Raw genomic sequence first — 23,101 nt, 5'->3', positions numbered from 1 at the left:
TTTGTGCAGAGGGACATTTCAGGAAAGTGCAACTGAAATAACTGTAGTTTCTTTAATTTCAGGCTTTTTTATGAGAAGACTGTTTGTTCCTGTGTCACTTCTGATTCTTGTGTTGTTTTTCTCTGTAAAATATGTATTATATAAAATGTATAGAGGTAGATTCCTTCATATTCACAAAGCTGTTACCAACGACCTTGGCACTTACATAACTGATTATGTTCCTGTGCATGCTTTTAAAACGTTAACATAAAGATGCTGTGACATTGGGATGTCCTTTTATATGTATTTTATTCATTTTTAATAAAATATTTGGCTCAGGATTTTAACTAGGATACAACAAAACGTACCTGGCAGAGACGGATAGAAAAGTCGACCCTCCTTCTAAATAAAAGCTCAAGCTCCCACACCGAGGAAATAAAGCGTTTACTGCTCAGTCAGTAGCAGGGTTTTAATAGGTTATGAATAAATCCTTAAAGAACACTGTACTTATGATATAAATTTACTGTAAATACAAGTACTTAGATTGTATTATTATTAGTAGTAGTATTATATCTATTGTATTGAGTTATGTATCTCCTGTCAGACTGATATTCCTCCTAAAAATCATGTAGAAAAAGTAGAGCTACAACAAACTCACTGAGATTTTGCTGCTTTTATTCATCATATAGTGTCTGATAGTCTTCTTAATATCTTTGAGTTTAAATAAAACAAGACCTTTCCTTGGGCTGTGGTAAATTAAAAAGGCATTTTCCATGTTTTTTCTGAGTTTGATTTGGGCCAGTGCTCATGGTCTTAAAGGGTTCAGATTTAACTCGATAAGATGGTTGTGTTTGTACTTGTTGAAATAAAATCTGCCCTAGTGCAGATTTTAAAAGAAATTGTCATTTTTTTTAGGCCTCTTGTCTTAATGTTTAGCTTAGCCTCCAGCGAAACAGCTTCTCTTACCCCAGGGGAGACGCTTCACCCCCCTAAACCTCTGTAGGAGTCCATTAGTTCCACAATGACATTTCAGCCTGTTTTAACTGGCATGTTGAGTCCGTGCAGGCTTTTGGGACTGAATATCTGTCTTCCTTCATCCTACTAGAGTCCCTCATGGTCCACTTTCCCATGGACATCTGACACGCACTTCCTCCCTGCCTCTGTCCATCCATCTGTCCGTCTGTGCCTCTCTTCACTGGCAGTATCTTTTCTTCTCCATGGCTGGAAAATACAGACATGGCACTTCAGTAATCCTCTGTAACAGAATACATGAGGTCATATTTTTACTTGCCCATGTCGTCAAGACTGTGAAACATTGCTGTATGTTGTTCCTCCATACAATGGCTGCTGTTAGAATGGAGAGAGGGAGTCAGAGAGGAGACAGAAGCAGGGCAGGAAGCCATCAGCAGACATCTGGGTGAACATGATGATGGTTTCCCACGTTGGGCTGTCGTGCCAGCTTCCATTTGTCAGCTGATTACGGACTTGAAGGCAGCTTCTAATGGTCAGTGTAAGGTTGCACAATGTGACCAAAGGTATACAGACATTTAAAACGAGTAGAAGCTCCTCCTCCTCCTATCCATCCATCCCTAACCTCCATCATTACTGTAAACTACTATAGAATAACAGACATTTTCTTTTAAAAGCCAAGAAAAACCACTTAAACTGTGTGTCATAAAGCAGGAATTACAAATGGAATCCAGCTCTATATACATGTATTATTACAATGAGTGAAAGAGAAGAGGTGCAGTAAAGGAACCGATACTGTAGATGCAATGTAAACTTTAGGTCCCTAAACTCACAGTTCTTCTTCTTCTGATGTTTCTTGGCTGCTTCTTCACGCTCACACCGATACGTTCAGTTCAGCGTTCACCAAAAACACTCTTTTAACACGTTCAGGCACAATTCTGTATAAGTATAATACGGAGCCCAAACCATGTAGTTGTATTACTGCTGAGGCGTTCATGTCAAAGCAGCATTTTAATGTTGTAGTGGCGGCAGGTGGTGCTTACACTGCTTTTTTTTGGAAGGAAAGAAAATGATGATGAAAATGACATGATAAACTAAAGATAATAACATTTAGAAGACCATGATTTTCTTTGAGAGCAGCAGTGGTCCCCAACCTGTTCAGCTTGTGACCCCATAAAACTTTACACATTAAAGTCTGTTTACAGGTGTTGCTGTCCTGCCGCACATGTGAAATAAGTTGTGTGAATGATAAAAAGAAATCTTGGGGTGTTGAGTTGGACAGAAGTGAGAGATGATATCTCTGGTTCTGCTGCATCGATTTCATCGTGAGTCCGATAATGCTATAGAAGTAACATGTCGAATCGTTGGAGCACTCTTAAAACCGAGACACGTCGACTTGCCAAAAAGTGACCTGTTTATTTATTTTATTTGAAGAGTTAAAGGGATTTGTTATAAAATGATGAAGATTACGGGACAGCTTAAAAATAAATAAATGGTCTCACTAAGTTTAATATTATGACCCCCCATGTGCAGCCCCCAGGTTGGGAACCTCTGGTACATGCTTTACTTTGCAATTAGTTTCACAGGAAAACCATGATTAAATTTTGAGACAGAGATTGCAGCTCTGATACAGAAATTAGAAAAGTGTGTGTGGTTGTAATGTAACCTCACTGTTACTGGACTGAAAGAATAGTTGGCAGACGTTGCTCATGTTCATGGGAGCCTCAACTGTCGCTGCCTGAATGGCTGTTTAATGGGAGACCAGTGGTCGGACTGGATGGCGTCCAGATGTGGGTCAAATTAAAGCGGAACTTGGCTTGAGAAAATAATGTTCAAGAAGCCGTCCTTGAATAAAAGTTAGAAACATTTATCATTATCAAAAAAATAAATTCCACATACATAATCTGACCCATTCTGTACAACAGCTGCAACAGCTGTGTCAGTGTGAGATTAACCAATAGCAGGTGCTGTCAGTGGGAAGTTGACCACCCGGCGCGCCCAGGTCCAGCACCAATTGGACGAAATCCCTCAGGATCCAGGCTTAGCTGTGGCCGTGCAGGTCGAGGCAACACAACGCACACCATTCATGCAGCACTGACTGTGTGTGTGTGTGTGTGTGTGTGTGTGTGTGTGTGTGTGTGTGTGTGTGATTGTGTGTTTGTGTGTAAGAACATGTGTGGGGATTACTCCCTGCCAGCGTTGATCTGGCGATCGCAGATGTGCACTTGGTTATGAACTGGTTGTCCCATAAATAACTTTCCACGGCAGTGTTGCTCAACACAATGTGACTTTCCTAGAAGGTGAACAACACACTCCAAAGACAAAACACGTATAAGTTTGGGAAATATTATTCAGCTACACATTTTATTAATAACAGAGAAGGTTTTCTGGCTGTTGAGTTCAGATTTGGCATTTTTTATTATTTTCAGACATTTTATTGAACAATTAATCAGTTAATTTGTGAAAATAATCAACAAAATTAATTTATAATACAAATAACAGCAGCCATAGTGTGTTTGTTTCAATCTGGAAAATATGTTAACCCAGAGATGAGATTGAGTTTAGCAGCTAATTATTTGCTGTTTGATACTTGGCAATAATGAGCCATCGTCATTTTTTATCTTGCGGTGGTGCTGCCTTTCTCTGAGTTACCCCTTCCTTTACCCTCTTTGACTGAACACTTAACAAGCTGTGTTGGATGCTTTCACATCATTGAGAAACTCGGGGAAACCCCCACGACCACGGACCTCTGTGACCCTTTAATGCACTGATTGTGCGTTGTGGTCAGCTCCTGTCTCTTATACACATCTCTGCTCCTTTTCCCTCTGGGTTATTTTAGTCTATGGGAACTGAAATAATTTGACGGAATCCTCAAGTTTCACACACACTGTAGCATAAATGTAGAAACATTATATAACTGGAGTCCAGCATTATTTAAACCACCCAGTCAGTCAGTCAGTTGTTTGATTTAAAGCTTCAGCTCACCCAAAACCAAACACAAACTGATCTTACATATCTCTAGTGGCATTGATTCATGCAGGTTGTTTTGGTTTTACTTGTCCAGATACTTTAGAGATGTCTCCAGAGTATCATGGGAATTAAGGTTCATATTGGATGATTCTGCACCTTGCTATTTACCGGGCGCCCATTATGTAGCGACGTGCAGTAATTGGATGCCTGCAGGAATTTGCTGACTTTTTCTTTTAAACTACAGCCACAGTCTTTCCTGATTATTGACTAAATGTTTAAGTTGCCTGACTCTAACCCCTTCTTATCACAGTTCATTTGCCATAACCATGATCTTTCCCTAACCTTAACTATACTGTAGTTATGCACAGATGCTGAGGACAGCAAGAATTGGAAAACCACTGGTATTGGATGTTTGCATGGGGTTTGGATTAATTTTTTTCGTGCTTTCAGCATTTAAAAAGTCATTTTCATAAAAAAAACAACATGAATGCTGTTGAAGTAGTTCCAGTGGAGCACTTTCTTTTTCTTTTGTCATTTGAGGGAAAGTGAAGAAATGCAGTTTGTACGTGGTGTCCAACCACATCTAAAGGCACAAATACACAACAGTAACAGTGCACTCTCTCCTCTCAAAGGCATCCATGCCGCTCCTGTTTGCACATGCAAAAATGTGACAAAAGGTGTTGAATGAAAAACAGAGCGAGAGACAAAAGTTGAAACTCGCTTACTTTCTCACACCAGGCCGGTCTCTGCATGAAGCGGCATCACTGTCGAATGTTCTGCTTCAGAAACATGCAGAAATTGACACAGTTTCATGTATAATACGAGGTGTGGAGTACGCAGCGGTCACTGACTCAATCTGTGGTTTGTTATTTGGCCTGGATCATCAGTGTGGTTTGGTTGTGTCCCAGAGCCACTTCTCGTGGTTCAGCTGTTTGAGTCGATGACTCATTTAAAGCAGATTCCCAAACTGCAGCAAACTGCAAAACATTTGGATTTTAAGTAAATATTAACAAATCCTAACCGGTATTTCGTCTTCAAGCTTCAGTCCTTCAGTCAAAAGAAACAACTTAATGTAACCACAATTAAAGACATACGGTACCTCCTGGGGATGTACAGGGTGTTACTATAGACTGGCCACTCAGATGTTGTGCTCTATAACACCAAAAGAACTTGTGATTTGCTGATCATTTCTGTGCTTCAGACTGACTCTCTCTTTGGACCTTGCCTTCAAGTGCTCCTCATCAGCTCCTACAACCTTTTTTTGCACAGACATCAAAGTGATTTTGATTCTTTGTGCTTTGGTGACAAATCAAATTCTAAAAAAAATCAAAATCTAGAAAAAAGTGACTTTCCTAGTCGGATTTGCCATATTTTTTTGTTTCCAGCTGCACTTCAGACTCTAAGTCTTAACTTCCTGTCCCTCTCCTCTTGCAGAGGAAAGTGGCATCACCTTGCTCCAGCTGATCGGAGACCCTCCACCAGCTGACATCACCAGGGCGTATGGGCCGAGGGGGGAGACCGCCTATGTCTTCACACCTGCGGCGGTGTCGGGCCAGCCAGCTCTGGTCCACGTCCCCAACCCTTTCTACCGCCACTTCTCCCTCCTCTTCCACATCAAGCCCTCCACTCCCGCCGCCTCCGTCCTCTTCTCCATCACTGACGGGCCGCAGAGGCTCATGTACGTCGGCGTCAAGCTCAGTGAGGTGCAGTCCGGCCGTCAGAAGTTGCAGTTCTTCTACACCGAACCCGACTCTGAGGCTTCGTACGAGGCGGTCAGCTTTGACGTGCCAAGCATGATGGACACCTGGAGTCGGTTCTCGCTGTCTGTGTTTGAGGAGCAGGTTACCTTCTACCTGGGCTGCGACTCTGAGCCTCGTGTGGTGCGGTTTGAGCGCTCCCCGGACCCCATGGAGTTTGACGCAGGGGCGGGGATCTTTGTGGGTCAGGCAGGAGGAGCCGATGCTGACAAGTTCCAGGTAATGTCTAAATTAAAGATAAATATACAAATAAAGTGTTGAATCTAAACAAGTGGATTTACATTCACCTTAAAAATATCAACGGGTTGTTTTTACCTTGATGATAATACATTTTTCAAACTTATACCTGTACTACAACAGCACCAAGTAAACCTACTTAGAAATCAGTATTAAAATAATTCACTAATAAAATAAGTCAGTGACAACTGATCATACAGCCAAATTAACACTGCAAACAGGAACTGCTAATAGATAATTCTGCACACTTTTAATGCCAAAATATAAACAACTGTAAGCTGTAAGAACAGGGCACAACTCGCAGTCAGACTTTAAAAACCTCTGGTCTAGTTTTTTACTAGTGATGGATCAGCAGTTAAATCAAATACTTTAAAATGGAACAAGACCTGTCAAACTTTAAATGAAACATGTCTGATACAAACTGATAGACTGCACTGATCTTACATTATATATGAACGATCACTTTTACACTGCAGTACTTTTTTTTTTTATACACTGCACTTTGGGAGAGAAGTTAATTTATTTTCTGACCATAAACTCCAGGGTACCAGCAGAGGAAATGCTCAAGTGCTGAAGAGATGTTTGTTCATCACATTTCTGATAGAAATGTGATGAACAAACAGCAATGAATCCTCCCCCGAATGTCACCCACGGGACCTGGAAATGTCAGGATAATACACTGTGTGCTAAAAGAGCAGGTGTGTCTGTGTGCGTGCGTACGTGCATATGTGCGTGCGTGCGTGCGTACATGCATATGTGCGTGCGTGCGTGCGTGCGTGCGTGCGTGCGTGCGTACGTGTGTGCGTGCGTGTGTGTGTGCTTCTATGTGGAAGTGTGACCTCTTGGTGGGATCGGATCTCTCTAATATCTCCCTGTGGCACCTCACGGCAGGTTTGTCTCTGGGTCACTGGCGGCAGGAAGGGCAGACCTAACCCTCCTCTTCCTTGTAAATGTATCACTTGACTTCTCTCACCTTTGACCTCTGACCTTCAGCTTTCACCCATTCTGTGACCACATGTGACAAGAAATTGATTTAATTCATGTCAAAGTTTAAACTGTCCCATTTTTAGCTGCATCCTTTGACTTTTTCTGACTAATTCATCCAAACAAAGTTTTCCATCGGCACAAACTGGTCTCTGTTGTCAGCTATTCACTTGTCAAGCCTCATAAAGTCCACCTGGACTCCAAACTGCCTGTATCAGGTTTAAGAGCCAGAATCCAGGCTCATCTCAAGAAAGAGTGGCAGAGGCAGCTGACAATACTCTCCTCTGCATGAGTCACTTCTCTCATATTTTCCAGCTCCTTGGAGGTTTGAGAGGAAGTTGAATTCATGACTGATTGTCATCACAGTAAAATAAAATGCATTCATTTCGTGAGTGTGTGTCTGTGTGTGTATATGTGTGTGTATCTGTGTGTGTGTGTATGTTTGTGTGTGTTTTTTTTAGGGGGAGATGGCAGAGCTGAAAGTGGTGGGAGACCCTCAGGCAGCTGAGCGCCTGTGTGATGACGAAGACGACTCCGACGCTGTGAGTGTTAGTGTTTGAGTGTTTCAGTCAAAGTACGCAGTATTGTGTGTAACATCCTTTTTCTCCATGTCTCTCAGGCCTCTGGAGACTTTGGTAGCGGTGACGGCGAGAGGAGAGAGACGGGACACACCGTGAGGGTCAGTTTGTCTTCACTTCATTCACATTTAAAACCTGCTCCACATGAACCCTGCAGACATTTGATATGATGGTGCAGGAGTGAAATCCTAGGTCAGTGTGACTGTGAAAAAAAAAATTGTTGTGGTGATTCACCGGAGTTACTCCACTGATTTCACACATGAAGCTCAGTTTACTCATCATGAGGAATGCTGCAGTTACATGATGTCTTCTGTGGCTCTGGAGGGGCCTCTCCAAAACTGGTGGTGGGGTGTGACAGATGCGGCATTTAGGAGGAGGTGTGGGTGAATTTTAATTTTTGGAATTGTAGGATTTTAGGAGTTTGATCCACACTAGGGTCTTTAGTCACAGATATAATGTTGTGTAGTATTTGTGTGGATCACGTTAAACATTTTTAATCACAGTTTGACTGGGTTTCATATAAAACCTGCCACAAAAAGTGGAATTGAAATGGATTTGTATGTTTTATTTCTTCATTAATTGTCCAGTCAGTGTAGTTTTTGTCACTGTACAATTGATAAACTGCATTATCTGCCTTTACAGCTGTTAGACCTAGAAAGAATCAGTCTGATTTAGAACTTCGCTGTCACATTAAACATTTTAAACATAATCAGAAGCACATGTACAAACTTTTTACTGCAGCTCTGAAGGACTTATTATTTCACTCAGCTCAGAAAAATTGAAACAGCAATGCATTGCAGCAGTGTCACATGCAGCTTTTTGATGAATTTCAGTTAAATACAACTTAGTTGCATGTCAAATATTAGCTAAAGATAAAGCAGATTAAGCAGTTTCTGTGTAAAAATGATTGTTTGGATTTTTCTAAATGAGTGAAGGAGACAGTGCCTGCAGATGTTTTCAACTGTTCTACTATTCTACTTTCCAGACCACCCCCGCCCCCTCCCGTCCAGTACCTGAGCCCCCACTCACATCCTCACAGGGAACCAGAGTGAAGGAGACAGGTAAAATAAGTCTTTGTTAACGACATTAGAATCACCTCCTGTAACTGTAAATCTTGAGTGTGTGCCTGCCAAGACGTTGATCACAGTAAACACAGTGCGGAAAGCTGTAATGGAAGTTTTTAATCACACAGCAGCCACAGCCAAGGAAACATCTTTGCTTTTATCCAGAAGTATGTGCATAAAGGTGCTTGTCTGGACCTGAGAGTGTGGGGAGTTTTACTGCAGCGTTTCAGGAGTGCCACTGGAAACTCTTTAGCTCCCTCCAGTGGGGAAATTAAAGAAGTAGACCAGTAGGTTGAAGTTGCTCACAAGGTGAAAGGAAATCTGGAGTTTGGCTAAAAAAAAAAAATCTCCTTCAAAGAGCCCACATGAGTAGATTAAGACATTAGACAGTCCTACATCACCTCTAACAAATCATTCAGACAGACATTAACAAGGCTCTACATTTCCCGCTCTATGAGCCAACACTTGAAGGCCTCATGCAGCCTCTGAGCAGCAGATAAAGTTGTGTTTGTGTTGACTTCAGATGTCAGGTATCAGCAGCCATCGGTGGACTACGGCCGGCCTGGATCACCAGGCCCAAGAGGTGGGTCGCAGGGGGCAAAAGGATTCTGATTATGGCTGTCAGAGATGCAGATTGAGATTAGGATTAATCAACATGTGGCCATCCTATCAGAGTGTAGGATGAGCACTGCTGATGGAGCTGTGAGCATGTTGGTGGAGGTTTGTCTGTGGTTAATCAAAACTATTGAACAAGAGTTGTCCTGCAAGAAAGTTCAATGCAACCTGCTCCGTATGTTTTTGTCCCCTTTGGCATTGGGTTTGTGGTAATTTGAAAAATGGCAGATTTGTTTTGTTAAATACAAACCTGACATGATGATGGCCATGAAGTGGGTCCTGCCTTGTTTCCTAGTTTTAATTGTTTCAGTTTTGTGCTAATATGTTGCATGTTTCTAAATGAAATGTGTTTAATCAGATGATCACAGCAAAGATGGGTTCTCTTATCTTCTAGAGTTGGAAATGAAAAACTACATTCAGTATATACATACAGTGAATATATACTATATACAACATACTTATCAGAACACTCACACCAAACAAATAATGAATTAATAAAATAACTCATCATTCTCACTTTTCCTTAATGAATCTACAATCTCCGGTTCCTCTTCTTCAGGCTTTACTAAACATAGGAATATAATGTAAATGCAAGGCTCCACCAAACACAAAGGGTTAAATGTTATAGGTTGTCTCAGTTGTCAGTGATGGTTTATAAGAGAAGAACTGACAGACTTAAACAGAGGGCGGTTATACTTTGTGTCTATTTATTTTTATGAACTTGGAGCTTCCTACATTCAAATTATGAAAACAAAACAAAACAAATCACTGACAGGAACATGGAAATATACATATAGAATTGTTGTCCACCTCTGTTGCATCTATAGGACACATGGAGCAGATCCAGTAACAGTCACATGGGAGAATTATGAATTATAAATCATGCAACGCCCTCTGCTGGACAGAGGTCACTGCTGCACTGCTTCACACTACATCATCAGCTCCACCAGGTGGTGGAAGACAAACCTTCTGTACAACCTGAGTCTGATGAGAAAACACCATCTCCTCAGTTTGTTTCATTACAGACGTGTTTGTTTTGCTTTTGCACTTTTTTTCCTTTGCACTGTCTAATTGTGATCGTTGCTGTTTGACCCTTTATTCTCTTTCATGAAGAGGTGCTTCTTTATATTTTATAGTTTTGAGTTTGAGTGTCATGGTGATGGTGGTGGCACATCTGCATGGTGAACTGAAGCTTGGCTCAGTGATGTTGCTCCTAACTCACGTCATGTGACACGTCCTTCAGGTCCCAATGGTGCTAAAGGTGAGAAAGGTGACAGAGGAGACAAAGGGTCAAAGGGGGACGAAGGCCCCGCAGGACCAAAGGGAGAATCAGGGTCCAGCTTTGGCTCTGGTGTCTCCTCTCAGGGCGGAGGACGAGGAGAGAAGGTAAATGAATGTTACGTTCAGCTACATCACCTGCTACACACATGAGTGACATATGATTGACACAGTAATTTGTCTTTTTGTATTTTTCAGGGTGAAAAAGGTGCAAAGGTATGTTCACTGTGCCTGTCTGAACCTGTGGACTACAGTGTTGTTCATCGCCTGTATGACGAAGTAAACAAACAGCAAGCGAAGTAACTGCACTTGCCTGTAGTTCATGTTACAGGGGCAGGTGTCTAATCTGACCAGCAGACATTGTATCAAAATTATTAAAACCCTAATTTTAACTAGAACTAAAAATTCTACTAAGACAACTTTTCCAAAAGAGCTGGTAAATGTTACAGTTATTTTTCTCTGTCTTCACCAGGGAAGTTCTGGCTTTGGATACCCTGGAAATAAAGGAGAAAGTGGTGCTCAGGGGCCTCCCGGGCCCCCTGGCCCTCCCGGCCCTGCAGCTGAGGTGGTCCGACTCGGGGATGGCTCTGTTGTGCAGCAGGTGGCTGGACCCCCCGGACCTCCAGGATCGCCAGGGTTGGACGGCGCCAAAGGACCTCCAGGAGCTGATGGAGAGCCTGTGAGTGGAGAGAAATCCTGATCTCCAGACATGTTGAATGGTGTTTTAGATTCATGTTTCTCACTGACTGTCTATCTTTCAGGGTGACCCAGGAGAGGACGGAAAAGCTGTAAGTATTTTATTTAATAAGTGAAATATTTCTTTCTGAATAATTTGAAAAACATAATTTTGTTCTTGTACTCCCATGTTCAGGGCCCAGCTGGTCCACAAGGTCCCCCAGGAAATCCAGGAACACTTGGTGCCAAAGGCCAAAAGGTGTATAACAGAGTGGATGAAGATGGAGTATTGTAATATATTATATCGCAAGGCTTCATTCAGTGTGATAACGTGTGGCCTCTGGATCTTTGCAGGGCGACCGTGGAGAGGGTCAACCAGGACCTAGAGGACCCCCAGGTCCACCAGGACCTCCCGGACCTGGCACTGGTGATCGCCCAGTACGTCCACACTTCCTTTTCTTTCAGTATTTCAGTTTTCAAGATACATTTCTCACTGTGTTTTCTTCAATGTTTGTTTCAATAGACGTTTGTTGACATGGAGGGCTCTGGATTCCCAGACCTGGACAAAATCCGGGTATGTTTAATGTTCATCTGGTTCTTCTAGGCCTCACTCACTTTCCCACAGTTCAGCTTGTGGAGACCTTCACTGTGTTAGATAATGGGTTACTGTTTGGTTGTTGTTATGACACCTTAATCCTCCATTGCTGGGGTAACCAAGGTCTTACAGATAAGGATGTAGAGAAAAGCATAAACTTAGATAATACTGCCCAAACATAGTTCTTGCCAAGGATGAGTTAATTAGAGGGAAACACCAGACACATGAATATTAATTAGTTAAGAACTTGGTGCAAAGTTTACCATAAATACTTCTGCCTGAGAATCCTGAATCTGGATCTGCATCTGAATCTGCTTTTTTAAACACATTTAATGTCATCAAAAGTTAACTGGGTTGATTTGTTATCCAGGGTCCCCGCGGTCCTCCCGGTGTCCCAGGTCCTCCTGGCCCTCCCGGGATCCCTGGTAATTCAGTGGCACTGGGACCCAATGGTCCCATAGCCTTTGGACCCCCTGGACCACCTGGACAAGATGGAGTACCTGGTCTGCCAGTGAGTATTTTTATTTTGTCTGACTGTGACTGTGGATTACTTACAGACTTAAAATATTCTTTATTACTTATTTACTTTTGTAGGATTGTGAAAAAGTGAAAAACACTTGAGTTTACATTTTGTGTCTGCTGTTTTAGGGCCCCCCAGGTCCACCTGGTGTACCTGGTCAAGCCGGAGTCAGAGGACAGAAGGTGAGGATGTAACCTGCTGAATATTTCTCACAGATACAAATAAAACATGTGGTGTTATTTTTTTGAGCAGATATAAGCTTCCCGTCTTTAGGTTGACCTGACTTTATACTTTCAGTTTCACCAGGATTATTCCTCTGGAAACCATGAACATACTTTCAATTCATTTACTTGTTGTTGAGATATTGTGTGACGAAGTGTATGAATCTGTTTTTGCTCCAGGGTGACTGCGCTGAGCTCGGGCTTCCAGGAGCAGCTGGAGAAAAGGTGAGTTCAGTCTCAATTTTAAAACTTGTCTGTACAAACATGAACGTTATGAATCAAGGATGAATTTGTGGCGGGTGCATCCAGATAGATTCTCTTTCTCCTCTAGCGAGACACACAAGGCTCCAACTTTTTCACCGGCCTGTTCTCTTACTTTACTCCATCCAACGGGTCGCAGGTACTGGGGGGCCTCTGCTTTGGTGGTTTCCTTTCCCTTTCCTGAGTTTTTACCAGTTTCTATTTCAACCTAATGACTTGTGAGTGATTCCAGTTCCTGATGATTTAACCTGCATCCTTCAGACTGTATGTTCCTAACAGGACAAAGACTTTTCTTCTATGGTTTAATTCGATATTCAGCAGCTTGCTTTTGCTTTTCAGAGTATAACATCTCACTGTATCTAATAATTTGAACAGATCTCTTAACTCTGCTGAACCTCCGGTTTTCTCTGCATGTGTCTCTCTCGCATGCCACCTTTTCATCTTTCTGCTGCAGGTATTCTCACAGGTATTTCTCTCTAACTCAAAACGTCCACACCTTTTCCTGCCCACCTCAGGGTTCTCAGGGTGACCCAGGACAGGTTGGTCAACCAGGGCAGACAGGGCTTGCAGGGCTTCCAGGTCCGATGGGACCAGTTGGACCTCCAGGACCTCCAGGACCACCGGGACCACCTTACCGTGTTGGACATGTGAGTAGAGGTTTCTTCAAAATCTGGATCATCAGGTGTACCTAAAACAAGTAATGTGAATTTTATGGTTAAAATAATATTAATTTTGGCCTCACCAAATAAAGACACAAAATTGTTTAAAATGTAGCTTTTGGCTGGAAGGAAGTGACCCTAAAATATACCAAATATTTACCAAATTGATTGAAAAAAAACCTTATGAATCATTTACCAAACTATATTTAATCCCATTGGGAGCCATGTGAAATAAATGCATATAAAGAATCAAAACTGAGAATACCACTCATCCAATCAGCTCAAATTCCAGTCCTGGTCCAGATATTTAACTGATAACACTGTCATTTATCCTCTCAGTATTATGAAAAGTAAGCCAGTTTTAGATCAGGGATTCAACAAGTTTAAACGCAAAGAAAGTCCATCATGCTCAGGTGAAGATACACAAACCCTGGACTGTTTGTACGTCTGTCCTCCTCACAGGGTGACCATGATGGATACGAGTCGATCAGTGGCTTGCCTGGAGTCAGCGGCCCACCTGGACCACAGGTAGCCATTCACCCATACATGACCTCCCTGTCCTCATCTTCATAGCACATGTACTAACCTACGTTTCCCTGTGTCGTGTCTTCCAGGGTCCTGCTGGTATCGCAGGTCTACCTGTAAGTACTACAGAGTCTGTAAGGCTTAGTGTTGTTAGTCTCACAGTCGCTCCATCTCTTTATGTTCGGCACTTGAATAACAGTAGTTAAATAAGCCTACTTCCATTTTTAGTATATGTATTAAACCAAAAGGAAAATAAAAAGATAAACCACTATTTTTGGTAGATTTTTGTCAACTTTCTATGCATTCATTTTTATCTTTAAACTCTCCTTACCTCACAGGCATCGTCTCCTCTTCTCAGCACAAACAAAACACACAAAACAAGTCTGACGTCTCATTTTGTCAATTTAACAAAGTAAAAAGCTGCCAGGATGAAAATCTATCTGTCAAAATCTGAACGGGACTGTAGTGATATCACACAATTATGATTTCCAGGGTAAGCCTGGTCTGCCAGGTAGCCATGGAGACAAGGGAGCGGAGGGACCAAGAGGACCAGCTGGGATCCCAGGCGTTGACGGGTTCCCTGGACAGTCGGTGTGTAGATGGATAAACTGGGATTTGTTGCTTAATTGCTTCTTATAGAAATACACAAATCAACTATTTTCAACTTTTTTGATAGTTTGTTGTCATGGCACTAATAATCTGTCACGTTCAATTTCTAGGGTCAAAAAGGAGACAGAGGAGAGAAGGGAGAGATGGTGAGTTATACAAAATATACAAAACATACAGGTTATAAATATGCAAATATATTTTCATTTTTGAAGCTGTATTGAAAATCTCTTCCTGTCTTGAGACGCGATTTTATTTCTTATGGATGATTTTTTTTATGTTTGTGTTGCAGGGTCTTCCAGGGCGAGACGGTGGACCACCTGGACCTCCAGGACCTCCCGGAACTCCAGGACAGATCATCTACCAGAACACAGGGGATGTGAGTCAGAGGTCATGGTATTAAAACAGAGAGAAAGACGCACTGATCCATGTGAAGTAAAACAACCTGCATACGACAGCTTGCCACTTAATTGCTGATTCACTAAATCACTGATTGAGGCTGAATTAGTGTTTGAGTTGCTCATATTCACTAACAGTCACTGCTTGCTTCATCGTTTGTTCACCACCACACTAACTGACCTAACTTTGTCTTGCTGTAGTATAACGACGTATATTGGAACGAAGGGTGGCAGGTGAGTGGACACACCCTTTGGTCCTCTAACCCATCTCACTACAGACCTTACTAAACTAAAGTCTGAAGTTTTAACACGTGAAAAGAATATTTCATCTTTTTTCTTCAATGCCTTATTATTGGCTCTTCTGCAGGGAGGACCGGGTATTCCAGGTCGGGCAGGATTCCCGGTACGTATCGATGTCATTATCACATATTCAGCGAGGAAAGTTCCAGTTAATACACAAAAATGGAATCAGTTTTGTGTTATGTATTTTGATCCAGGGGCCTGTGGGACCAAAAGGAGACAAAGGAGATTCTGGTCCTCCAGGATATGCACCTAAAGTAGGATAATCCACATTTTAGTCAATTCATTTCTCATTTTACACAATCAAAGATTCATATTTTTGCATCATTATATACTGTAAAGATATGTTATATATATATATATATATATATATATATATATATATATATATATATTATTATTATTATTTTATATTTTTTTCAAGATAAAGATTTTAATGTTTTCTTATCTTTCCTATGAAAAATATCTTATTCTCTCAACTCAATGAATTTGTTAAACATAGTATGGTTTCGAGTGTTATTTATTTATCAAGAAAGTATATAAATAAGTTTTTTGTCAGTTAAAAATTAAATTGTAAGAACTTTAAGGCTTTACTTAAAGGCTAGACATATTTAATATAAGTTTGGCTTCTCAGAAAACAATGTTGATTACTTGGCCTTTCAAAATAAAATCAGCACAGTGTAGTTCAAACACACATATTCTTTTTTCCTTTTATGTAATCAGTCATTTTTCAATCATATTTTTCCCGTGTTGGTTGTAAATGTTTGTGTTGAAATGTTTTTTTGCTCAGGGACAGAAAGGAGAGGCTGGTGTCATTATGGGGCCTGATGGCCAACCCATGTACCTGGGTGGCCTGGCAGGACAGCCGGTAAAAACCTTTTTGAATCACATCTCAAATTATATGACGTCTAACATGATTTCTTTCTTTCCGTCTTGTTATTTTTCATGAACGGAAGCGTCCACAGTACAGTTCTACTGATCGAAGCCTAAAATATCAGTGTTTACAGCTTGTATTTGTTTACAGGGTGAGATGGGACCTCCCGGCCCTGTGGGACCCTCAGTGCGTACCAGATTTCTATACACCATATTTTGATTGTTTTTGCTGATATTACATAATGTGTGTAATAAAACTGTGTAACCTTTTTTATTCCCTCCAGGGTTCACATGGCCCTGAAGGTCAGAAGGGAGAGATCGGGCTCCCGGGCCGACCGGTAAGTATGTTTCCTGCAAATGTCAAATTACATCTTCATATCAAAGCAGTTTAAGATGGTAAATATGGTTATGAATGTGTGTTTTGCTGTAGGGTCGGCCGGGGCTGAACGGCGTCAAAGGAGAGAAGGGAGATTCAGGCACTGGATCCGAATATGGATACCCTGTGAGTGTCACAGATTTTGGTTTATTTTTCCATATTAATTAAGTAATCAAAGCCTAAATTCAATCAGCTTGTGTAGTACATACTCACAGCTATCAATATCTGTTGTGTCCCAGGGTCCTCCAGGTCCACCAGGCCCCCCTGGACCTCCTGGAGCTGCTGTTCCCATCGACAGACTCAGAGTGAGTCGACACATGAAATCTCTACCATAGTGTTGCAGCAGTTGTGTGTCTTGTGAGATGAGGAGTGAGGTGGGGTATTTATTTATGGATGTGTTTTCTTTTCAGGGATATGACGATTACTCCAGATATAACCCCGGTGAGATCACCTCACACTGTGAACGACACTTCACTTTCTTACCAGTAGTTAGATGACAAGACTGATGCAACTCTCATTTCAGTAAGGAGAGCAACAGAGAGAGGTTAAGCGATCAGACTCCATCGATGAAACATCTTCTTTAAGCTCATATAAAGATAGGAGATGGGTTACAGTGAATCAGTTTTTACACTTTTTGTTTGGATTAAAGACACAAGATATAATGTGTTAATTGGTGAGCTTTAGGCAGATGTTGTTACCTTTGGACAAAACCAGACTAGCTGTTTCCCCCTGTTTCCACTCTTTATGCTAAGCTAAGCTAACCAGCTGCTGGCTCCAGCAGCAGATCCAGCACACAGACATGAGAATGGTATCAAACTTCTTCTCTAACCCTCAACAGGAAAGCGAGTGCACATATTTTTAAAGATGTCTTCTCCTGTGAAGGTAAAACTGCTTGTGTTTAACTTAATCTGTTGCTGCTGTTCCCTTTGTTTACAGCTGTTAAAGGAGAGAAAGGTGACCGTGGACTACCAGGGATTCCAGGTAGCACTAAAACCTGCACATAAAGGCTGAAAAAGCTTAAAGTAAAAGTTTTATATTTTCAGCATTGAGACAATTTTAAAGCAAAGCCTTTCCTTTTTAATACAGGTCTTGGGTCGAACTATGACATCTACACTTTAAAGGTAATCCTCAACTTTAGACCTCCCACACAGTTCTGATTGTAAGGATCAGAGTTTATGGTTAAACTATTAGTGTCAGTAAGATTTTTGTTCATCTCTTTTTCCATTTGTGTCCAGAATGAGTTGAAAGGTGAAGTTGGAAGTCCTGGCTTGAAAGGAGAGAAAGGAGAACCGGGAGGAGGATATTATGACCCCCGCTATGGAGGGAGTCATGGAGCCCCAGGAGTGCCTGGACCCCCGGTAAGATCAAAAGCATAATCCAACATCTGGATTTATCGGCTCTATTTGACTTGCTGCATCTTAAATTATAATGTTGTTTTCCCATCAGGGCCCTAAAGGTGACTCCATCGTTGGACCACCAGGCCCTCAGGGGCCACCTGGGTCACCAGGAAGAGGCTATGATGGGCAACCTGGACCACCAGGGCCACCTGGACCTCCAGGACCCTTTATAACTGGTTCCCACCGGGGCACACAGAGTGAGTCTTAATCATAAACACGCCCAAATACTCAAGATTAAGTCTGTGTTTAGTCTCATTCAAGCTCATGTGCCTGTCTTTAAATGACAGCTATCAGTATTCCTGGGCCACCGGGACCACCTGGAGTGCCTGGACTACCTGGATCCTCCTCTGGGGTGAGAAGACGTTTGACGTCATATTTCTGCTTTATTTCCTCATTAGCTCCAAGACTTACTACACATCTGCTGGACTTTGATTAATGAGCGCCTGTCTAATTATAAACAACACCAATTATCAATTAATAATTAATATCTAAGGAAAAATACCCATGACTAATGAAGCAAAGGAAAAATACTTGATGAAGCATTTTGAAGTCAGTTTAAGTAAAGTGAGTTTAGCAACAGATGCTTTTGTTACCGCTTTCTAACAACAAGTCAGAATTAATGTCTTTATTAATAGATAGAAAATCACTATAATGGAATGCAATTCTAAACCATTAACAAGAACATTCTGGGTTGCCAGAGTAGCGTTTATCCTCCTTCAACAGGACATTACATCTGTTTAAGGTGTATTTAATTTAATTCTGTGATGTAACAGGTTCCCTTCAGTAGACCATGTGACTGTTGAATGTTGAGATATTTTACTCAAGTGTCAACCTGTTGGTGGCGCTAGAGGAGAAGTCAAGGGATCGCCACAGTCGTTTGGATTCATCCTCTGGGGATCATACATGTCTGCACAACATTTAATGGCCATTTATCCAATAGTTGTTGAGATATTTCAGTCTGCACATTTAAGCTGCACAATTATCAGCAAAATCAAACAGATATCGTCCCCCGATCAACTTGTGTGTTTGTGTTTGCAGGTGACAGTGCTGAGGTCTTATGATACCATGAAAGCCACCGCTAGAAGACAACCTGAGGGCTCTCTGGTCTATATTTTAGACCAAACAGATCTCTACTTACGGGTCCGAGATGGAGTTCGTCAGGTCCAGGTAAACATTTTTCTTTATTATGATCCTAACTCAGCCTTGGTGTATTTCTTTGTGTATTAATGCAGCTTATTCTTTATCTTTCAGCTCGGGGGCTACATTGCTCTGCCCAGTGGCGATGTAAGTGTAGTTGCACTTTTTTCTCTTCTCCAGAACACACAGCTCACATTGTTTTAATCCATGTCATGCACATTATCTCCAGGGTAATGAGGTTGCAGCTGTGGAGCCCCCACCAGTCATCCCCTTCACTCCAGACCACCACTCCAACCCTGACTCCCAAAGCCCACCTGACACTGAGTCACAGCCTGACATGCATCATCATACACACACAGACCCCCGATACCCGTCAAACCCTGATCCTAGATACCCAACCCACCCGGATCCCCGATACCATCCGGATCCCCGATACCACCCTGACCCTCGATACCACCCTGACGCGCGGCATCAGCCGGACCCACGATACCCAGCACCAACAGATCCGAGGTTTCCAAGTTACGCTGACCGACTAAACCAACCAGACGGTAGGTATTCGGTCGATACGGCCCAGGAACACCCTACATACCCGGCTGCTCGCTACCCAGTCACCCCTCAGCGAAGACCACCTCCTCCTGTGCCCCAGACTCCAGTCCACCATCACACTTCAGGTCCAGGGGTATGAGAGGCCAATTCTAAACCGTCACACTCACATGGAAGTTGTACTTGGTTTAATCACAGATGTACTGTATATAATGTTACTGAGCATGTTGGTGTTTCCACAGCTCCACCTAATCGCTCTGAACAGCCCTCAGACTGGGTCCATGAGGGGCATCCGCGGTGCGGACTTCCTGTGCTTCACCCAGGCTCAGGCCATCGGGATGAAGGGAACTTTCCGGGCTTTCCTGTCCGCCAGACTCCAGGATCTCCACAGCGTCGTCCGCAGGGCAGACAGAGACCATTTGCCAATACTCAACCTGAAGGTACTGAACAGAGGCTTTCCAGCCACTGAAAGGAAATGTCTGACATTTTGGGAAATTTATTTGTTCGGAAATCAGGTTTTGAAATCAGGGTTTATTTGACTCTTCCACTTGAGGAGAACAGTGTAGAGCACCAATAAAGGCTGTCGATGCAAGTCCGAATCCCTGTTTGGATGTACAAGGACCTGTCACACTCCAGTAGTTTTGATTATTCATTTCAAAACACACAAGTCAGAGGAGCATTAAATGAAGGAAAGGAACTTAATTGCACATCTATTGGTCAGCAGATTTTCGAGCTGCTTGTGTTTTCTCATCTCTCTCAGGATGAGGTTCTGTTTGACAACTGGGACGCCATCTTCAATGATGGGAGAATGAAGGATAACGTGCCGATCTACTCCTTTGATGGCAAGAATGTTCTCAGTGACAGCACATGGTGAGCAAAATACAGCAAATGACTATAAAACAATATTACACCTTCATTCCAGGACAATATTTTAATATACTTGAAATTAATCTGTAATCAAAGTAATCAAGTGTCTGTGTCATCCCAGGCCAGAGAAGATGATGTGGCACGGGTCGACCAGCACTGGTCAGCAGCATGTCGATGGCTTCTGCGAGACGTGGCGTGTGGGCGACCGGGCGCTCAACGGCATGGCGTCGGCGCTGCAGAGCGGCAGTCTGCTCCAGCAGAGCTCCAGCAGCTGCTCCAGCTCCTACGCCGTGCTGTGCATCGAGAACAGCCTCGGCCACTCTAAGAGATAGATACACACACACACACACACACACACACACACACACATAAACACACACACAACACTGGACAAAGGAAAATCTGAAAGCGGTCAGCCAGGCTTTTGTCCACACACACTCTTATCTGTCTTTGCACTGTACGTGGTGCTTTGTAAATAATTTTTTTCTAATTAATAATTAGTTTATGTTTGTTAGCCCCTCTTATATGGTGCTATACAGGATTATCCCACATGTTGAACCTAAGTTAAGCTCAGGTGACCTACAGTAACACACACTGGCAGCCTTAAAAGCTGACTGTGTTTCAAAAGGTGCAGCTTCATCAACACTTTTTGGTGTTTGTGACGTGTCAGCTAGTATGTTGATATGACTATTGAAATTAGCATGTTTGGTGCTAGCTAGCGAAGCCATGTTTTTATTTCTGATTCCTGCTTTGACCCCAGAACAGTGGAGGTGAATTGACTTGTCTGTGGTTTTCACAGCACTGAAAATTCAATTTATAGAATTTACCAGCGACTTTCTTTTTCAGAAACAGTGTCCTGATTAATCTGGATAATTGACAGGGTCCATAGGGACTATTTGTTGGGTAGAAAGGTAGTTCCAAACCCATCAACAGTGTGGTGGATCGATTATCCAAAGTAACAAGGACACAGCTCTTATTTATAACCAAAACATTCAAATCACAAACTAAGCTTCAGTATTTCTGCAAAATAAATACCCAGCAGCTTTTTAAAAAGGTTTAACAAGACTAATTTGAAGGTATTTCTGGACTCCTCAAAGACTCTTCTCACCATCTGGATGAAATAATGTTCAGTTTGATGCACAATAAAAAGGATTTTTAATTTCCTACTCCTTTCAAATCAAAGATGAAACTAAACAAAGATGGCAGCCTGAAATTACAAAAGTAACTAGTTTTATTATCAGTTATATTTGTCTCAACTGATTTCTACATTTTCAGACAGAAAAACACACATTTTTGTATTGATCAAAAAGAGCAAAGCTTCCTAGATGGAAGAAGCAAAGGAGTCTTTGAGGATTTTGGACATTTTCTTTTCTAAACGACCTTCTGGGTGTCTTAAAGGTCTTTGGGTGTTTATTTTTAAGAAAGGTTTATACTATGAGTGTAATATAATGGTAATATCTCAGAGAGGGGATACTCCACTGAATGATGTCTTAACTACACATACACATTTCATGTTTACTGCCTGCGTTTAACCAAAAAACTGTGTCATGAAAATATTAACATGCGAAATTTACAGCTCAAGTACCTGAAAATCAGTGTTAAAAATCATTTCAGCAAGGTTTCCTGTGGCTTAAATATGACATTTACTTTGATATTCAGTATTTGCTGCAGGGGAATATGGAACGATTGTTTATCTCTTCAAACAGTGCAGTCATCAACACATTTCAGCGTCCAACAGTGAGATAAACATTGTATATGATATTGTGTTGTTGTTCTTAATTTCTTTTCTCTGTAACCCACGGCACTTGAGTAATAACCGTTTCATTTGTTTTACATGGGAAGATATTTTTAGCAATAACAAAGGGATATTTATTTTTTATAAACTGTGCTCTTTCTAGTTCAACTACAATGTGTGATGTGAATGCTCTCACAGAGAATAATAACATTTCCAAATATATCCAGAAAATGTGCAAAAACAAACAAAGATGTTGAATATGTGTTGTTGTGATCCTGAAAAAAAATCAGGGAGAAGTTTCCCACTGATATAAAGTTTGTGCACATAGTAAGCAAACAAATAAAATTAATGTACAGATATCCGGAAAGGATTCAGCCATAAATGTTTATGCACTGTAGCTTGTTAATTATTCAGCTTCTTATATGAGAGCAGTACAGTAAATGCACTGCAGCTAGCTCCTTGGCGTCTCCACTTCGTCAGTTTCTGGAGGCTAGAAAGATATTTTCATGTACTAACTGAGTCATAACTAATGCAGTAAAACGTGTATTAACCCCTGCAGATTGTAATCTGTCTGTATTTTGTTATGTGAGCAACATTTCTCAAATGCTGCAGCTCATTGAATAAATCTGTGTGGAAATTTTGAGTTACGTTCTCAGCTGATGGTTGTGGGGAAACGTGGTATCAAGCTGACACCACATATAAAATGCTGCTTGATTCCTCTTTAATACTTCCATAGTGTGATACTAAGACCGACTGTACTGTAAGGGGCTCCTCTTCTGGCCTGAGGGTGGCAGTAGAGGACGAGTTTGGCGGATATCAGATCTCATGATAGACAAAGCTTCGGCCTTTCTTTTCATTTGCACACACCAACACAACTCACTGACCAGGGTAACACAACCAGGAGACTCTCAAAACTTCATCAACTCCCACTAAAATTCCCCTCACTAGACATGATGAAGAAAATCCATGTTCTCTCCTAAAG

General features: G+C 41.8%; 1 protein-coding gene across 8 annotated transcripts in view; it reads left to right on the top strand.

Moving 5' to 3' along the window:
• Positions 1-22,762, top strand: part of LOC111670337 (collagen alpha-1(XVIII) chain-like) — a 41,430-nt gene extending 18,668 nt beyond the window's left edge. For 4 of the 8 annotated variants that reach the window (XM_087179539.1, XM_087179538.1, XM_087179536.1 and 1 more), the window contains exons 2-43: positions 5,353-5,894; positions 7,358-7,438; positions 7,516-7,575; positions 8,460-8,535; positions 9,062-9,121; positions 10,397-10,539; positions 10,630-10,647; positions 10,904-11,110; positions 11,193-11,219; positions 11,303-11,365; positions 11,461-11,544; positions 11,630-11,680; positions 12,072-12,212; positions 12,350-12,403; positions 12,623-12,667; positions 12,774-12,842; positions 13,219-13,350; positions 13,825-13,890; positions 13,977-14,003; positions 14,380-14,478; positions 14,607-14,642; positions 14,786-14,872; positions 15,093-15,125; positions 15,259-15,294; positions 15,389-15,448; positions 15,982-16,059; positions 16,216-16,251; positions 16,349-16,402; positions 16,495-16,566; positions 16,680-16,745; positions 16,851-16,881; positions 17,377-17,421; positions 17,527-17,561; positions 17,676-17,798; positions 17,887-18,034; positions 18,125-18,189; positions 18,876-19,004; positions 19,089-19,121; positions 19,204-19,653; positions 19,760-19,957; positions 20,278-20,387; positions 20,506-22,762. In XM_087179539.1, the coding sequence (XP_087035665.1) occupies positions 5,353-5,894; positions 7,358-7,438; positions 7,516-7,575; positions 8,460-8,535; positions 9,062-9,121; positions 10,397-10,539; positions 10,630-10,647; positions 10,904-11,110; positions 11,193-11,219; positions 11,303-11,365; positions 11,461-11,544; positions 11,630-11,680; positions 12,072-12,212; positions 12,350-12,403; positions 12,623-12,667; positions 12,774-12,842; positions 13,219-13,350; positions 13,825-13,890; positions 13,977-14,003; positions 14,380-14,478; positions 14,607-14,642; positions 14,786-14,872; positions 15,093-15,125; positions 15,259-15,294; positions 15,389-15,448; positions 15,982-16,059; positions 16,216-16,251; positions 16,349-16,402; positions 16,495-16,566; positions 16,680-16,745; positions 16,851-16,881; positions 17,377-17,421; positions 17,527-17,561; positions 17,676-17,798; positions 17,887-18,034; positions 18,125-18,189; positions 18,876-19,004; positions 19,089-19,121; positions 19,204-19,653; positions 19,760-19,957; positions 20,278-20,387; positions 20,506-20,716 (4,181 nt within the window). In that variant the 3' untranslated portion in view covers positions 20,717-22,762. The remainder of the gene's footprint in view (positions 1-5,352; positions 5,895-7,357; positions 7,439-7,515; positions 7,576-8,459; positions 8,536-9,061; positions 9,122-10,396; positions 10,540-10,629; positions 10,648-10,903; positions 11,111-11,192; positions 11,220-11,302; positions 11,366-11,460; positions 11,545-11,629; positions 11,681-12,071; positions 12,213-12,349; positions 12,404-12,622; positions 12,668-12,773; positions 12,843-13,218; positions 13,351-13,824; positions 13,891-13,976; positions 14,004-14,379; positions 14,479-14,606; positions 14,643-14,785; positions 14,873-15,092; positions 15,126-15,258; positions 15,295-15,388; positions 15,449-15,981; positions 16,060-16,215; positions 16,252-16,348; positions 16,403-16,494; positions 16,567-16,679; positions 16,746-16,850; positions 16,882-17,376; positions 17,422-17,526; positions 17,562-17,675; positions 17,799-17,886; positions 18,035-18,124; positions 18,190-18,875; positions 19,005-19,088; positions 19,122-19,203; positions 19,654-19,759; positions 19,958-20,277; positions 20,388-20,505) is intronic. The other 4 variants (XM_087179537.1, XM_087179534.1, XM_087179535.1 and 1 more) reach the window with 3 other exon arrangements.
• Positions 22,763-23,101: the final 339 nt, after the last annotated feature.

The sequence above is a fragment of the Seriola lalandi genome, unplaced genomic scaffold (genome assembly GCF_002814215.2).
Source record: "Seriola lalandi dorsalis isolate HSWRI2012SDOR001 ecotype SW California unplaced genomic scaffold, Sedor1 jcf7180002054850, whole genome shotgun sequence".
NCBI classification, from domain to species: Eukaryota; Metazoa; Chordata; class Actinopteri; order Carangiformes; family Carangidae; genus Seriola; species Seriola lalandi.
The sequence above is the reverse complement of the archived record's forward strand: the minus strand, read 5'-3'. Positions and strand labels throughout refer to the sequence as shown.